Source organism: Phascolarctos cinereus, unplaced genomic scaffold, assembly GCF_003287225.1.
Source record: "Phascolarctos cinereus isolate Bilbo 61053 unplaced genomic scaffold, phaCin_HiC Scaffold_4;HRSCAF=312, whole genome shotgun sequence".
Taxonomy (NCBI): Eukaryota; Metazoa; Chordata; class Mammalia; order Diprotodontia; family Phascolarctidae; genus Phascolarctos; species Phascolarctos cinereus.
The window spans coordinates 487,623,114-487,641,712 of NW_027555847.1; the positions used below are offsets into that span (position 1 = coordinate 487,623,114).

General features: G+C 39.6%; 2 protein-coding genes across 5 annotated transcripts in view; one reads left to right on the forward strand and one right to left on the reverse strand.

The window, feature by feature from the left end:
• LOC110212513 (ethanolaminephosphotransferase 1-like) overlaps nt 1-7,359 on the forward strand; it is a 155,522-nt gene extending 148,163 nt beyond the window's left edge. The window contains exons 9-10 of one of the 2 annotated variants that reach the window (XM_020992498.2): nt 3,961-4,143; nt 5,859-7,359. In XM_020992498.2, coding sequence (XP_020848157.1) covers nt 3,961-4,143; nt 5,859-5,924 — 249 coding nt within the window. In that variant the 3' untranslated portion in view covers nt 5,925-7,359. The remainder of the gene's footprint in view (nt 1-3,960; nt 4,144-5,858) is intronic. The other variant, XM_020992499.2, reaches the window with a different exon arrangement.
• Nucleotides 7,360-13,691: 6,332 nt separating this feature from the next.
• MAPRE2 (microtubule associated protein RP/EB family member 2) overlaps nt 13,692-18,599 on the reverse strand; it is a 191,733-nt gene continuing 186,825 nt past the window's right edge. For all 3 annotated transcript variants that reach the window (XM_020992501.2, XM_020992502.2, XM_020992500.2), the window contains one exon: nt 13,692-13,853. In XM_020992501.2, the coding sequence (XP_020848160.1) occupies nt 13,782-13,853 (72 nt within the window). In that variant the 3' untranslated portion in view covers nt 13,692-13,781. The remainder of the gene's footprint in view (nt 13,854-18,599) is intronic.

Here is an 18,599-nt window from a genome sequence, read left to right on the forward strand (position 1 = left end):
AGTTGAACTGATATGGAACCAGACTTCCCTGTCTTTTATTTGTGAGGTTGATTTTTTAAATTCTGATATAGGAAATTATATTTATTCCTATTAACCCACTCCCTTCTTGGCTTCCTACAGTTTGACTCCTAGATTCACCATTCAACTAAAACTGTTGTTATAAAAGTCACCAATAACTTTTTTTTTCTTGCCAAAGTAATGGACTTTTCTCAGCATTTCCAAAATTAACCTTCCAAAGTAGGTGACTAGGAAACACATTAGATGATACTTGTCTAAATTTTTTTAAAAAAATTAATTTCTATACTACAAAGAATCACATTGTCATCCATTTTTTTCTTCACTGCTATGTCTTCAGTAAGTTGTAATTATTTCTGCTTACGGTACCCAGTTAGTACTCAGCTATCTGTCTGTACTGATGGTGGGCAGGGTTGGCATGGATAAAACATATTCATAGACAACTACCAAGCTTCATAAGAATTACTGGCTTCAATTTCATTATTCTCCTTAATCTTTTATCACAGTTGCGAATCAATAGCAAAACAGGTTGTTGAAAGTCAGGTAACTGGAGAGGAAAAAAAGCAAAGGACTTGAATAACCTACATGGTTATTCATCCCTTGAATGATTAATAATTGATTGTTTATGTGCTCCATTTTATGAATCTAGAGGTAGAAGAGTAATCTAGACCAAACCTTTCATTTTACAGATGAGGGAACTGTCCTAGAGAGGCTAAATGACTTTCGAAGAACTCAGGTCCCATTACTATAAGCTCATTACCCTTTGACTGGTTCTTTGGGGGTAATTAAGAACATGGTATTAAGAGTTATCACAGACACTTATTATTCATAATTTTATTTGTGTACCATGTATTTATGTGACTTTCATGGATTCTAGAAGCACGTCCTAGGTTTCTTTCCTTTTGCCTCACTGAATATGAGGGCATAGCTTGAACTAATTGTCTTTAAGGATATAGTTGTTTCCTCTGGCTACAAGGCTTTCAGATGGATTAGCCTTTTTCTCTACCTTTCTTCTCAACATCCCAATTCTAGAAGCCAAAACGTAGATGTCGTCCATCAGGAAATACATCTCTCTCCCCCTCCCCTTTTTTCTGAAACTGGGTCTCCCAGCTCCCTCATCCAGGCTTTCAGTGCAGTGGCAGCTCATGGATCTGATCCCACTGCCTGATCAATGCAGAAACACAGATTTGCCTGTTTTCCAACCTAGGTTGATTTGTCCTTTCTTAGGCAGCCTGGTGGACCTCCATGCCCAGGGTTTGTTATATTGTTATATTGGTACAATATAACAAACTCAGATTCAGTGCAAAAAGTCATTTGATCAACTGTAGCTTTACCAAAGCTCAGAATTCCTGAACTCAGGTGATTCATTAGCATCAGCCTTCCCCATGGCAGGATTTAGAACAGGGGTGGGGACCCTGCAGCCTCAAGGCCACATATGGCCCTCTAGGTCCTCAAGTGTGGCCCTTTGACTGAATCCAAACCTCACAGTTTAACATCATTTTATTAAGGGTATTCGTTTTGTGAAGTTTGAATTCAGTCAAAGGGCCACACTTGAGGACCTAGAGGACCACATGTGGCCTCGAGGCTGCAGGGTCCCCACCCCTGGTTTAGAAGCAATGGGCCACTATGCTCAGATCTTTCAGGAAGTACTAATGCAGGGTTGTTTGTGAGGAAAGGGCTTTTTTGAGAAGCAATGTGATGTAGTGGAGTGAACACTGAATCTAGAGTCAAAAGATCTGTGTTCAATTGACAGCTCTGTTTCTTACCACCTATATGATCCTAGGATCATAGATTTAAGACTGGAATTAAGAACCTGTAAGCCATCAAGTACAACTCTTTCCTTTTTACAAAGGAAGGAAAAAAAGACTGTAAGAGACAAGGGTGACCAAGGTCATCTAGCAATAAGTACAGAGCTAGGATTTGAATCTAGGTCATTTTATTCAAGCATTTTTTCCATTGCACCATTCTACTTGTGTGATTGTAACCTGATTCCCATCAAGATGGGTGGAGAAGGGGCAGTCCTGTGCTGCATGCTGCCTGGAGAATGGGATTTCAGATTGGAGAAGAGGCATTCTCCATGGATTGAGAGATAGAGGTAGATTTTGGAAAGCAGAGATATAGGTGAAGTTAGGTCTTTAACACATACCTGATTTCTAGCTTGGCTCCCTGAGACTCTGGAGTTTCCCCTTGGGTGACATTGGGGCTTCTCTCTTGGTTGGACCAAGATCTCGTCTCTTGTGCCCGTCTAAAGAGTTCATTCATTCTTGTGTATTTTCTGGTATATTCTAATCCAGGGGTGGGGAACGTACGGCCTCAAGGCTACTTGTGGCCTTCCAGGTCCTCAAGTGTGACCCTTTGACTGAATGTCAAAGGCCCCAAGGCCACACGTTCCTCAACCTTGTTCTAATCTGTGTAACTTCTCCAATTTCTGCTCACTATTTGCTTGGATAAATGGGTTTACTCACTAGCCACCATTTGTGATGGGGTTTTACATGACTTTCATTTGGTGGAAAGAGGCCAAACTAGTGAGTATAGGGTCAAAAGCTGCTGGCTTCCCTGGTCACTATCTCATTAGGGAGAGGTCATCCCAAGATTACATCTGCCCAAACACAGGGCCCCTCCCCTCCCTAAGTAGGGGTAGGAGGCACAAGTAATTTAACCTCCTTGTGCCTCAGTTTCCTCATCTGTAAAATGAGGGGAATAGACTATTGGTTCCCTTTCTACTCTAAATTGATAAGATTTTTTTTTAAGTTTCAAGTTAAATGTTAAAATTTTTATTATGGAGGCAAGAAAAAAAAATGAAACTAGACTAGATCATTTGACCCCTTCTCTTCTTGTTTCCTCCAGGTGTCAAATGCTTAGAATTCTGAATTGCTTGCATCTTCTTAGATCTACAGTTGGGCTTAATATACACCTCAGTCCAGTCTTCTTTGTGGTCTGGGACTGCTTTCAGAAAATTGGCTTTGTGTGACCACTACAGCCACTGTGTTTCCAGCCAGTCTCCTTTCCCCTGAGTGTATAGGGGGTCCTCACTCTTTGTGAGGCTGGTGCTTTCTGCACCTTGTAGGATCTGGGGGTTTGGTGAATGTTCAATACATTGGAGATAGCATCACTGGTAAGGAGAAGGTTCAATATTAAGTTCAACAAGAAGTCCTGCTACTTAGGTGAAAAGGAGGTTGTTGTAAATAGTATTACTGGTGGGTAGTACAGTGAGTGGATATAGTGGCGGACCAGGAATCAGGAAGACTCATCTTCCTGAGTTCAAATCTGACCTCAGATACTTACTAGCTCTGTGACACTGGGCAAGGCACTTAGCCCTGTTTGCCTGACTTCCTTATCTGTAAAATGAGCTCGAGGAGGAAATGGCAAATAAACCCAGTATCTTTGCCAAGAACCCCAAATAGGGTCACAAAGAGTCAGACAGAACTGAAATGACTGAACAACAGCAATCTCACTTATTCTGACTGGTCTAGACCCAATTGGCTAGTCATTCTTGAAGTATTGCTTTGACAAAGCTTTCCTGGATTAGCACCAAGCAGGAGCTTATCACTTGTCATTTGTCTGTGCTTTTTAAAAGTCTGAATAAACAGGAATAGTGGCAAAATTTCAGAAATAAATTCAAAAGGGGGAGAGGAGGCTGTTTAGAAGGAGAAAAGGGGGAAAACAATAAAATCCATTCATCCTGCTTGCTAGGCACCTCACATACATATTTTTTCTCTCTGCCAACATAGAAGGAAAAGAGACATTTCCCATTAAACTTCACCCTTGGATCTAGTCCTCAGAAATAGGAAGGTGAGTGTTTAGGGAGTAGGAAGCCTGGGAGAGAGTTGGGCAGGAATAGCAGGAAACCTAATAGATAACATTAACTTTTAACATGCTTCCTTTAGACAACTTTGGCTCCCCCATCTAACTTTAAAATGGGATTGTTTTCTCTTATTGCAACAGTGCAGAGTGATTGTCTGCCAAATGAGCAACACCAGATCTGAGTCATTCCACTACCTCTTGTTTCCATTGGCCTTGGTGGTCTTCGCAGCTGTAACGGGGCTTCTGGGGAGACTGGAGGAATCTGTGTTCATGGCTTTCACTGCGTTAACCACAATGGCCCATGTGCACTATGGAGTGTGTGTGGTAAATATCTCATCTTTTTTTTGTTTGTCTTCTTTCCTTACAATAGCAAATTAAAAGTAATAGTAATAGAGTGCTGACCCTGCAGTCAGGAAAACCCAAATTCAAATCCTGCCTTAGGCAGTTATTAGCTCCTTCCCCCTCTCTAAATGCTGCTGCTTGCGCTGCCTTGTTTCCATCTTGCAATCCACAGAAGTGAGGGGAAGGGAAGAGAGGAGAAAAAGAAGACTCCATTTTGTTCTGCCTCTCTTCCCTTGTTCCATCCCTGAATAGCTTCAAGACTCCATCTAATTTCCCTAAGGTCATACTGCCTCCTCTTATGAAGCAGGTAGGTGGTAAAGTAGACAGCACGTCGGACTTGGAGTTAGGATGACTGGAGTTCAAATCCTGCCGAAGACACTTACCAGCTGTATGGCTATCATTGGTGCAGTTTTAAAATGTAGATCATCACAGGCTCTACCTCCCAGGGTTGTTATAAGGATTAAAAGAGATCGTATATGTATAGTGCTTTGCAAACCTTAAAGTGCTATACAAATGTATTAAGTGTGTACATAGACGCACACATGGGCCATAGTGTGTGAGATGTTATTAACTAAGGGATTAAAAAAAATTTCTTGAATTATTCCTTTTAGCATATGAATTGTTTAGGACATAAATATGCGAGTTCATCCCAGGGAGAGATCATTTATGTGCAATAAAAGCAATTATTTACAGGTCTTATTAAGATCTTCAGAGAAAAAAATAAAGATTAAAAAAAATCAAGTCTTCCAATCAATCAATCAATCAATCAATCAAGAAACATTTATTAAGAGCCTACTATATGCCAGGCACTGTGCTAAGCATAAGAGGCAAAAGATAGTCCCTGCCTTTAAGAATTTCATAATTAATGGGCAAATATTGCTCAAGGTAACCTAAAAATTAAGAGCATAACTCCTAAATTGTTATGTGACATTTTTTTTAATGCTCTGGATATGTGAAATGCCAAACAGTGGTCATAAGACTAAAAGATTTGGAATTTGAAGAGACCTTGGAGGCTGTTGAATCCGAACTCTTCCTTCTACAGATGGTACTGGGAGGTCAAATTATCTATGTAATTTCACATAGCAATTAAGGGTCTAAGATGGAATTTGAACCCAGGTCTTCCTGACTCTAGGTCCAATGCTCTACCCACACTATACCATGATGATCCTTATGTCAGCATGTTGAAATACATGAACATAAGTCACATAAGTAATCCAAAATAGAAATTAAGATCTTCTGTCTACATAAAAGCCATTTTTCCTAAGTGTACAAAACTGGGTATGACCTTAGACTTCATCTCTCTTTGTATAGGTGATAGAGCTATTGTTATGGTATCTTGGAAGCAATGAAGGGATACTTCAGTGTGAAACAAAATGATGAGAGAAAGAATCATAGATTTTGAACTAGAGGGGACCTCAAAGGTCATGTAGTTCAGTTCTATGATTTTACAAACAAGGAAACTGATGTCCAGAAATGAAGTGACTTGCCCAGGGTCACACAGGTAGTGGCAGAGCCAGGATTTGAACAAGGCACTTTGTCTCTAAATCCAATGTTCTTTTCTCTGCACTCTACTTCCCCTGAAGAATAATCTTTTTTCTTTGTTGATCTAGGGTTATCACTACTGTTTTATAGCTGGAAAAGGAAATCAAGTAATATTCTCTAACTTATTTTTTCCCATTTCTTTCCATGTCTTCTAGGGGAGACAATTAAGTCAACACTTGAACATTCACATCTTTTCCATGAAGAAACGTGCCCAGGAATAAGTATTTGTTATCAAGGAACAGTCAAGATCTGCCCTGATATTCCTTCTTTCTAGGAACAATGAGACTCAATGTACCTGAATGACCAAAGTATCTTCATACACTTAATGAATATAATGGAATCCATATTTAAAGTGGTGTGCTTCTCTTGTGTCTTGAATATGAGCTATTCACAGAAAGAAGTTTCTTAGCCTTTCCTCTCCATACTCCCACATCTCCATCTCTCCAGTCTCTTTCTGGCTTATGTTCAGAAGGACAGAGAGGATTCTAACCAGCCTGGAGTGTGTGGCTGTGCCTCTAAAACTCAGAGGAAGTTGCCAAGTGAACACATGGGCCCTGTGTCAAGGAGCCCTCATATGGTTGGACAAGCCTGCATGCATGACTCTGCTGGCTTCTTCACTGGACTGCTGTGAAAACAGAATGAATGTCATGGATGTTGCAGGATACCTGAAATACCTTAGAAGGCAGGAGGCATCCAGCTCCTTCTGCGTCTCCTCCTCCTCCCACGTCCAAGTTTGGGCAGAAGCTACAGTTAAGAATCATGGAGTTGGTGGTCATAGTGAATTTCAGGAAGTAGCTTTTATAAGTCAAGCTGCTCAGGAACCCTAATTTGGTTTTTTCAGTACCATCTGATAAGTTTAATCCTAAAAGTAAAACCACATGCCTTGTTTGGCAGGTACTTAATGGAGAACTGTAGAAACCCTCCCCACAATTTATAGTTTTGTCCTAGAATAAAAACAAAATAGCAGCTGACGTTGTAAGAGCCCTTTAAGGTTTGCCAAGTGCTTTCCATACATGTTCTCATCTTTAGGCACAGCCACATGAGAATGGGGAGATTCATTACAATGCAGCAAGGAAACCCCAGGAGAATTAAAGCCAATAAAACTAACTGGAACAGATTCACAACGAAGTATATTAGATTAGGACAATCATTATATTCCTTCAGAGCAAAGTGAAGTTATTTCCAGTTGTCATGCTTTGATGCATAACTGTGTGGTCCTAGGTACTATTTTTATGGTCTATGTAAATTGAGTTAGTATAAGTTTTATCCACAGAAACCATGCTGAGGGCTTCTCCCAAACAGTCAATGGTTTACATAATCATGTGTGTTCCAAGTTTTAAGAATTATATACTTTATAAAAATGTCTCCATGGGATAAACACAGTATACACACACTCACACACACAAGACCATTTGGAATTTGTTCATATACAAAAATAACTTCCACTCTTGTGAATTGAGAAGAGGTAATGATACAAATTCTCTGAATGAATGCTGCTATTGGGGTCTTTTTTCTTGGATTATTGTTGATAGGAGTTTACTCACCTTTGAGGTAAATATATTCATCCACTCTGTGCCTAAGTAAACCTTTGGTCTTAAAGAGTAATTTTTTTTTTCATCTCTAACAAAGATACAACAATAAATGCATAGCACTGAAGTGAAAGTGTTTTCTCAGTACCCTGTGAATGGATAGATTAACTGATCTGTAATTTTCTAGTTTACATGTTGTATTGTTTACAGTGAGAATGTCTTCAGTCAAGGATTTGGTATCTGGAAAGAAAGCTTCAGGGGATACATAACAATAATTCCAAAGTCACTCTCACATTGAAATGTAATATGTGCTTTCTCCCTATGCCTTGAATATTGTCCAGATATTAGAAAAGTGTATGTGTATATAGGCCTGATTGACTAGGTTCTTTTCCTAAACTAATATTCAAGCTCAAATTTCCTATACTCCATTTCTAGGAAATGTATCAAGCCAGAAAAACTGTCCTAGGAGATGCTAGAGAGATCATATTATGTTTGTATAACCAGGATATTGTGTTTTTAGTAAATAATTCTTGACTGGACTGTATGATTAGATGAAATGAAAGTATAACACATTTATGGGAATTGTCTTTCTCCAACATTTTAACACTTCTAAATATTATTTTAAGTAGTCAGAATTTTGAACACATCTTGGAAAATGAGTCAAAGGAATCTTTAAAAATTATTCTTTTTAGTTTTATTGTATAACGTAACTAATGAATTGAGAGATTATGTTATAACATCAAGATAAAAGGGGAGGAATTTTGCCACACAGGGAAATGCCTACATGTTCTGTTGTATTGGAACAATAGAATCATAAATTTAGAACCGAAGGAACCTTAGAGGTCATTGAGTTCATCAATCCTCTCATTTTATAGATGAGGCAATTGAGGGCCAATGAAGTTTATGAGTTGCCTGGGGTCACAGAGCTAGTAAATGTAAGAGATGGAGTTTGAACTCAAGTCTTTTCTGACTCCAAATCTAGCAATGAATGAAGATTGTAAAGAGCCAATTTATGTTAGTGGTAAGAAAAAATTTTCTAGCAATTAGGGGTATCCATAAACATAATGTGCTGCTTCCTTGGAAATTTTCAATCTAAGGCTGAATGACCCCTTATCACATATGTTGTATTACACATAGTCTTGTTCAGGTAAGGGTTGGAATGGGAACTGTTGTGCTCCCCTCAACTGAGAGATTCTGAAATTGTTTTCTTTTGGGGATAATAATGTGGTTAAGTTCAGAGTTACATTAACACATCATTGAACTTTCCTATAACGCAAATGCAAACTACATGTGCTCATTTACCCAGTTGAGGGATTTAGGTTCATCTGACTGCGATTCAAGTCTGTGGTCCAAAGGCCCCCTATCATTCTTATGGTCCTCCAGAGTCCAATATATCTGCCAGATTTTTACTTCTTTTACACAAGAAGATCCATTGCTTTTAACCTCTCCCACTGAGAAAGGAGTGTACTTTATAGTTCCCAGTTAGGTAAAGTATTAAGTCTAGTGATAGAGGAGTTGAGTGGTTAAATGTCCATTGGGAAGTTTTGATTTCAGCACCTAGCACAGTAGGAACTCAAATACTCGCTGAATGAATGAATGATCTGATATTCCTCTTGGAAGCAGACTGTATTTAGTACTGTTCTGTTTGCCCTGAGAATGAGAATTTGTGAGTCTATAGTAATTCCATCAGTCTTAATAATCACAACAATCATATCTAGAATTTTGGTTTTCAAACTGGGGAACACTAATGCTCTAGGATCTTAGGAGTTTTAAAAAATGTATATGAAAAACCTGTTTGTTATCTTAGGCTGGGAATATGGCAGAATTCCAGTAAGATTTACATGTCTGTGATTTAGAGCCCTGTTCCTCTACCAGTAATGGGAACTCATGGATTATTTTGAGAGAATCTCAGATTGAATCTTATTCACAGTATGTATGAATAACAAGGGACTTTTGCTCATCATAATCTGTAACAAATCTCTTGTAAATAAGCTGCAGACACACCAGAATTTTGAAGATTTTTTTTCTCTTTTGTAATACGTTTGAGGTCAAAAGAAATGTGTTTGTTTTCAGCAGGAAGACTTTTACCATATGAAGATTGGCTTATAGACCCCACTATGTCAAGAATGTACTCAAGGGAAAGCTGAATTAGGCAATAGGATTATTCCTATCTTTGCATTTCTGTCTTTTATTTCCCCCTCTCCTCTTTGATAAATGAATAATAAATTAAATAAATAAAATCTTTTTTCACAGTCAGACTGGTAATAGCCTAGTAAGGAAACTAAATTGACCTCTAGGTGGTGCTTGAAAACAGTATGGTGATTATTTTTCCTTCTGGAAGCAACAGCATTCATCCATTATACTTCCAAGCTCTGCAGGCCACTGGGTGGACAGTGATTTCCCTACAAACGAATACTGTACTTTTCTAGGTGGTTTCTCTGGGTTAGGTTTTAATGAACTTTCCTACTTATTCCTTGTTTTAAACTTTATACACATCCATTTACAAATCACCTTACTTTTTGCCAAGGTCAGTTATAAGAAGGGCAGGGTTGGGAAGAAAAAAAATCCTTATTCAAAAAGCTGTTGAGTTCTCCTCTCTCTTTTGCTGCAGAGCTTGCCTCAGGACCATCCTGAAGTCTCTCCCTTGGTGCCTACTCCTTAGTCCCATCTTCCCCAGGCCTGTCCTGTTTTACCTCATTTTACCTGCATTTGCTGCTGGAGTTTCAGGTCTTTGCAAGTGGAATTGTTTCTCAAGGGAATTTTTCTTCTTATTTTTCTCTTTATATTTTCACTAAAATTTTTTCTGAGTAATACAGATGCCCGACAAGGCTACTGTGTATGGTACCAAAACACGGAGCCTACATCTCCTGCTAAAACATTTGGCACTTAAAAAAAAAAAACAACCCTTCTCTCCAATAATGCATGTAAACCCATACATGTACAACCTATACATATCCACATGCTCATTAAATGCTAATGTTGACAGTAAAAATTTAAATAGTCTATAGATCTATGAAGATTTTAACATATACTTTTTTTTATTAAATATGTAAAAAGATAAACGCAAGTCAAGTTATTCACATATTCAGAGACAAAAAAATCTACTCTACCATGCGACAGTTGGTGGGTGAAGTAAAATGAGTGTGATACATCTGAATAAGCCTTTTTCATCTATTATGCCATTACTTATCTATTTATAATTAACAATACATATGTTTACATTCCTTTCAGTTTACATTTAATCTATAACAAAAGCTTTATGGTATACTATTTATTAAAAGTAATTACGAATGCATATTAAACCATAACGGAATAACAGGAATACTCACCAGGGAGGGAAGAAGAGGCCTTGTTTCCCTTCTGGAGTTTACTTCTCTCGGGTCACCTGGGGTGTTTTAGTTTGTTTCTGCTTAGAAAGAGATTGGGTTTTCCCCTTGCCCTCTACGTCAATCACTTCTTGCCTGACATAAGTGGTGAAAGTGCTATAATCAGCTTGATAGGGGGATGTGAGGGGTGGACAGAAAATGAATTTGTGTGAATGGGAAAAGGAAAGACATTCATCAAGGGGGTGCTGCTCAGTGCAGTAAGGTCAGTCATTGCCATCAGTGGTCTAAGGAGGAAGACATACTGTAGGATGCTTGAACTGAGAAACACAGCTTTCACTATTCAATGAGAAAGGATCTGGAAAGGGACCCAACTCTCTTTCCTCCATGGATAGTTCAGATAGCTCCTGCAGAAAAGGGTCAACTGAGAGACAAATGATGTGAAAATATCTTATAACTTATAAAATAAATTATAAAGAAGCCTACTTCACCTGGGATGCAGCTCGATTTAATGTTGGTAAGAAACATGAAAGAGGAAAATTTTCTAGCTCTTTTCTAATTGAATGAACAATTTTATCTAATAACCAAAGTTGTGGTAATCTTGGAAAGATTAATCAAATATAAGTCTACTTTACAGGACAGGAAAGTCTATGACCACATTTTTCAGCTGAGAAGATGGCAGGAATGGGGTGGTTTCAGGGATTGTCATCAATGAAGCTTATGGAAATTATTAAATGACTCGTCTAATGCATTCTGGAAGAGAAACTTCAAAACCTAGCTGTTCCCTAGAAAGGGGATGGGACTGAGTGCCCCAGCACTGATACTGATGCTGATGTCAGGAACTCATGCTCATAGCTTCCACTAAGAGTTGCTGTGATCTGCGAGGACAAAAAAGGAAGGTCTGGTGCATTCGCCTGTCTATCCTGTGTGTTTCTTGGCAGAAAATTTCCTTTCACATATTTCCTTGTGCACTTACACAGCTAGCTGTCTTTTAAGTTGAGGAAAGGGAATGACTAAACAAAGCTTTAGAAATGCAGCAAACAAAGTTAGGTGGGAGACTTATAGCATTACCACTACTTGTTACCAGGTGGGAGAGGATGTCAATGATGAGAGCCAGGCTAGAAAACCTATCTAGCCTTAGAAGGGTGAGCTACCATGCTGTCTGCTATATAGAGAAAGCAATGGAGAGAAGAAAGGGAAACAAAACCCATAAGATTTATGTCTATTTTTTTCCACAGTGAATTGTATATATTGGATATAGGGCAAAACCTCAAAATACAGGCATCCTTCTGGACATTTAACTCAATAAACACCACTTTGCTGCAAAAGATTTATTTGGAGCAGAAGATTTTTATTGGTAAAAACCTTCAGCTCCAGTGTGAATTTAGAACTGGAGTTTGATCAATTAGTAAATAAATTCAAAACTTTAAAATAGATCATTCAGAAGTTTATTTTAGCTGTTTAGTTAAGTGGCAAATATGGGGTTGGGTGGAAGGGGCACTTGTTTCTTGCTTTTGTTGTACCTGCTAAATCAAATTACCAGTGAAAATAAATCAAAAATTGGAAACCAAGCAAAATGAACCAAGAAGGAACACCAACTGCAAACAGAAAAAAAAAAGGCGATGAAGAGTCAGAAAGACTAATAAAATGTGCAAATTTTAGTTAAAAAATAAGGAATGCTTTTAATACATTAATATTTGCTATATTTGTTTATAAATTGTCACTGTTTAGCAAAGGTCAACAACAAGAAGGGCCCTAAGAAGAGGAAAAATTCCATATTCCAAATGCTACTGGGAGTCACGGATCTTTCCGCCATATGACTCCAGCATCTTAGGCAGCAGAGTCTGCACCAGGCTGCAGAAATGTCTCCCTTGGAGGTCAGAGGATCATATATTTGGAGCTGGAAGGGGCTTTAGAGGTTGTGCTTCCACTAATCAGAGATCAGAGCATCGCTTTAATTTCAGGTGAAATTTCCTGTCATGGCACGCACAGAACTTGACAAACACAGCTAGCTGCAACCCATATTGTAATTCTTATAGAAGAACTCATTCTTTTTTAAGAATTGCCATTGGTTCTGGAGCCAGCTGGCAGTCAACGGACCTTACTTAGCCAGGCCTCTCTCTTCCTCTAGGTTGAATGTTGGAGGAGAGGCACTGAAATCCACACTAATTACTTTCACCTAGGGTACCAATAAGGAAAGGGAGGGAGGGGGCAGAAGGCAGTAGGGTCACTCTCTGACTGACCTACATACCCAGAACCCTTTTGGTCTGAAGATACTGAGCAGCAGCATCTTGGGGAGTATGTATGTATGTATGTATGTATGTATGTATGTATGTATGTATGTATGTATGTATGTATGTATGTATACCTATCTATCTATCATCTATCTATCTATTTATCCACCAAATAGGACCCTGAGAAAGAAAAGACCACGAAAACCTCTGGTGGCAGGGTAAGGAGATGGGGATGGGCAGAAGGGAGAAAAATAAGGAAAATTGAGATGTTTCTTTTTTTTTTTTACCTCTTAAGTGGATTCAGATCTTCCAAAAATAACAACATACTGTGTGGTTGTCTAACATGCTGATGTGTAAAACACTGAAGGGACTTTCTGTCCTTTGAAACCATTGTTTTGTCTTTAGTTTTGTGAATAGAGAGATAATGTGATTTGTAGTGGCACAAGCCTTCCCGTCCCTCACCCAGGAAAATATGCCGTTATCATTATGGCTTCACTCTCAAGTATTTCTTTTCCCTTTGTTCCAATTCATCATTTGACCAAATTTATGCTCAAAGGCAGACAGACTTGCAAACATCAAAGCACCACAAATATGTGTGACATCTAGTAACATTTTGTCGTAAGATGCCCATATAAATACCATATATCAAATTACAACGGTATCATACTAAGACAAAAGTTGGGGGAAGGGGGGATTCTTTTTGAAAGAAAAGGACAGAACCCATCTCAAGCAGCCAAGTGGTGAAGTTGAAAGAATGTGACCCTACAATCTCTCAGGTGGACAGCCAGAGAGTAGACTTTTGCTAATGCTTCTTGGCAAAGTAACGAGCAGAGATCGCAGTGGTTTGGCTGGCACTCACTGCAGTGCGTCCACGGTAATGGTGGATGGAGAGCAAAGGGTTTTCTTTCGTGTTTGAGGCCACACATGTTCCAATTCTCCAGAAGAAAAGTTCCCACAACAAAATGAAAAGTGTCACGAGATGTGAAGACGGGTCAGTATTCTTCCTGCTGCTGAGGCTGCTCGTGAACTTGCCCTTCTGCATCTTGCTCCTCTGTGTGGCTCTCCTGTAAATCAGACAGAAAACCTTCAGCTGAAAAGCCTTTGCTGTTAATGAAGCTCCCATGCCTCCCCAGTGCACAGGGGCAGCCTGACTCTGCTCTGAAGACAGGCTGGGTTCAGGCATGCCTGCACTTCCCTTCCTCCTTCCAATTCGTATTGGAATAATTCTTCTTTCTATATGCAGTTTAAGAATAATGCAAGTCAGGCTAGATATGGCCTGCTGACATAGAGATCAGTAGGTGGCACTAGGTTGGGATAGCACCTGAATGTCCTTTCATTTCCTTCATGCAGAGAAGTCTAACAATATTTTTTTTTACCAAGATCCCAAGCACACAAACATGAAATAAGACATAGCTCCTCTCAGAGCGGTGGTTTGGAGTCTGAGGACCTTGGTTCAAACCCCAGTCTTGCTGTTTGCCTTGGGCAAATCCTATTATCTTGGCCTTACGTTCCTCATCCATCAGAGGAGGGGTTTGATTAGGTTCATCCCAGCTCTAGATCTGGGGTCCTGTGCTTCCCACCACAACCTTACAGTCAGAGTGAGCAACATACTTACACAAGGTGCACTATATAACAGGGAGCAGAACATGGTGGGAACAAAGGGAGGTCGACAGTGCTCAGGGACACTGCAAGAGGAAATGCAGGACTAAGGAATGCTTTGGGGAAGATCTGGCATCCAAATTGGGCCAGTCTATCGATAAATATTTATTAAATATCTTCTATATGCCAAGCACACAGAAGACTCTGCCATCGAGGTGATTACATTTTCCTGGTGATTACATTGAAGTAAGGGAAGGATTTTAATGGGTTGGAATGATGGCAGCCAAGGAGTCCATTCCAGGCATGGGTGATGATGGCCTAAAGAAGGCCAAAAAAAGATGGGAGATGACAGGATAAGGATGGGGTGGGTTGGTGGCAGCAAGGAATTTGGTTTGACTGGAGTTTAGAGTACATGAAGGAAAATGGTGTGAGATAAGGCTGGAAAAGTGGGTTGTAGCCAAATTGTGAGGGCCTTGAATACTAACATAAACAATTTATACTTTATTAGACAGGTGATAGGGAGCCACTCAAAGTTTTTGAGCAGAAGAGTCACATAATCAGTAGTGTTTCAGGAATAATATGTGGGCAGTGGGAAGACTTCTTGTGACTCTAAAACACCCATTATAACAAAAATCCTAGCTCCCTGGAACCTCCAGGAAATGAACTGTTCTGTGTAGCTGAGTTAATTCAGGCACCAAACTTGTTATTTTGCAGTTTTGGAAAGAAACCTTTATGAAGTGGTTATAGACTTTACTGCCCTCTTCAACAGAAGATGAAGAAGCAGGGTGGTGCAGTGGAAGGTGTACCATGGATCTACAATGTCTGCTCCAAGCAATAGCAAAGGGGTCATTTGGATTGGAACAGGAAACACATGTATGGATGTAATGTGAAATAAGACTAGACAGGTAGGTATGAGCTAAATTGTGGAAGGACTTAAATGGCACAGATGAGGTTTTGCGTATTTTATCTTAGAGGCAATAGGAGGTCATGGAAAATTGTTCAGTAGGGGTGGGAGTGACACAGTTAGATCTGAGATTATGACAGTCAGGGGTGATGAGGATCTGCATTAGAGAAGAGAGGAGATAGATGCCAGAGATGTTATGGGCACTGAACTGACTTGACTATGGAGGTCTCAGTTTCCTCATTTGTAAAATGAGCCAACAGTAATGACAGCTAACAATGACATAGTACCAGTCTTGGAAAGCACTTTATAGCTATCATCTCACTTCATCCTCGCAATAACCCTGTGAGCTAGGTGCTACTATTATCTCCATTTTGTAGTAGAGGAAACTGAGACCGAGAGAGGTTGTATAACCTGCCACAGGCCATAGAGCTAGGTAAGTATCCAAGATGAGATTTGAATTCAGATCTTCCTGACTCCAAGGCCAATATTCTAGTTAGTTGTCTTTCTGGAATAGAATTGTATGAGGTAGCTTCTAAGGTTCTTTCCAGTTCTAAATCTATAATTCTATACCTTAACACAGGAAGAAGCCACTGTTTGAGATTATCTGAGGCAGATCACCACCCCTGTGATTAACAGGTAAGTCCTAAGAAGTCACCTAAGGCATAGAGATATTTAGCGGTGGGCCTAGGGTACCTTGGTTGTTAAGTGTAGGGGTAGATTTAGAACCCAGATATTTCTGACTCCAAGCTTCCATCTAATCCATGAAGTAATGCTGCCTCTATGGGATCCACTGAGGAACAGAATCTTACCTTTCCTTGATGAGTTATCATTATGAACATCCACTAATGTACTATTCTCTTCTCAAACACAAGACAGCAGGCAGCCAACTAGCCTCCTCCCTAAGTGCTCCCAGATCCCTGTGCTTTCTGAGCTCTTCTGCACACTTTTTAAGGATTTGGTTTTTTGTCTATTCCATTTCTATCAGGTTACTTATTGTCACTTCTTTATGGCTGCTACTGTTCCTACTCAAGGTAGCCTCTCTCACCTTTTAATTGATTGCTTCTACTGTGTTTTCAGTTAAATGGTAACCAAACTTTCTGCAACTATATAGCAAATAATCATAGGTAGGTTGTTAGTGAGTCTCTTCTGAGATGAGGAGATGAGTTTTAGTACACTGACTTGGGGTTTAGCCATCCCAGAATGGTGAGGTGACTAGGTGAGGTGACTGGACAGGTGTTACCATATATTTCACTCCAGAAATTTCCATTGAAAATGTTAATTTGTGACAACAAATGACAACAGAATTATTTCAAATCAAAATAATTTCAGAAATTAGCTTAAAAACTACTTTTAAAAATGACATCAAAATACTATTTCCAGGAAACATCAAATTTAGCCAGCCTAAACCCCAAATTCCTAATTTGTTTCACCTCAAAAAAATTAAGTGACATGATTATCTGGGTTAATAGGAGATGAATGTATGGATAATTCAAAATCGAGTATGTTCCCATTGCTACTGCCCTAGGGGAGGGGAGAATTGCCTTTAGAATCTGGTCATACAAATACTTAAATTTATATAGATCTACATTTAGATGTTTGTATTACCCTTTCCCCCCAACCTGGAATGGTTGGACCCAATTTCTTCTCTCTGTAGCCTGGACCTGGAACAAATTGGGGAGGAATAAATCACAGATAATCCACAATGTGGACAATCAAGACCTGTTAATGTGAAAGCTCAGATTATGCTTGTTTGGCTTTTTTTTCCTTAGTAGAAGAATTTGGGAATATACAAAAGACCTGTTATTCCATCGGCATAAGGAGCTTTCCAGTGTAGGAACTCTCTCTGCCAAGAAACAAACATCTCACTTTGTAGACAAGACCTAGGGAAGTGCCTGAAGCACCTAGTGGTTAAGTAACTTGCTCAAGGTCCCACAGCTAATAAGTGTCTGAGGTAGGATTTGAATCTAGGCCTCCCTACTCCAGTACTCTATCCATTATACTTCTTAGTAGATGCAACTATTCTTTTACTTACACAACCACACACAAACACATACATATATGCATACACACTCTTTCCCCGCGATACATAATTCACACATAGTCCCATAAGCTCAGATAATCATGCTAATTATTTTAATGTATATGTCAACCCCTCAATAATAGTCAACTGTGCTTTAGTACATTGCATCATTTGAATTATTCTATATTACTTCATAATTGGCTTCCAATAAGTTATTTCTACTTTGTTTAATGGAGAAGAAAGGAATATGGGCAAAATTGAGGAAAACAGAAGTTAAGTGACTCACCCAGGGTCACAGAGCTAGCAAGCGTCTGAGGCCAGATTTGAACTCAGGTCTTCCTGGCTCCAGGTCTGGCACTGCATCCATCGGGCCACCTAGGTGATTTTATTTGAAGGCTCTCTCACTTATGTTTCTATAGACTTTGAACTGATATGTCACAAGCTGCTTAAGAGAGGAGCTCATGAGAAGGGAACTATTTTCTGGAAAAGTTCTTCTAAGGGTTATGCAGCTGTGAGGACAGCTTTACACAACATTGCAGAATTCCTGTTCAAAGTACAACACATATGTGATGCAATACATCTGCTGCAAAAACTGCTGTCCTCAGGCAACTTTTATTAGAGGTTATTGGCACGAATAACAAATTCCCCCATGTTACTAAGAGACCATGAAGGCTTGATGTGTAAGTTCTGAGACGCTGGAGGGCAGCATCTATAATTCAGAGAAAGATGTGTTACAAAGCACAACTCTGCGATCTTGGCCCACACATTTCTGTTTTATGATCACAGAAACCTTTTCTCCTCTTCCCTGACAAAAGAATAAAGAACTTAATAACCAGATATAGCAGGGAGGCTGGGAAAACCAAAACAAAATGTAGGACACATGCAATGATCACACAGAACCTAACTGAAAATCAGCCACAACCATCCTCTAGGTTCTGAGAGAGATCCTGATGGCAGCTTCCTGTTCTCAGGTATTGTCTGAAGAGGGAAAGAATCATTTGGAAAATCCAATTTGCATTAGCATAGCATAAGCATGCATAAAGCTGGGCTCTTACCACTCCCTGAGGATGCATTCCTGTTGGCCTTCATCCTGAATGGAAAGGGGGAGAGGGGACCAGTGGGAATGCTTCCCCAGGCTGTGACAGGAGCCCCAGCTCTGTGCATACCAGTAGGACTCAGGAATAAGGATGGGGGTGGGAAAGCTATGAGAAGAAAAACTCTACTTTGATAAGGAAAGACAGGCATCACAGCTCAATCAGAATTCCAGAGGGGAACAGCGGACTGATT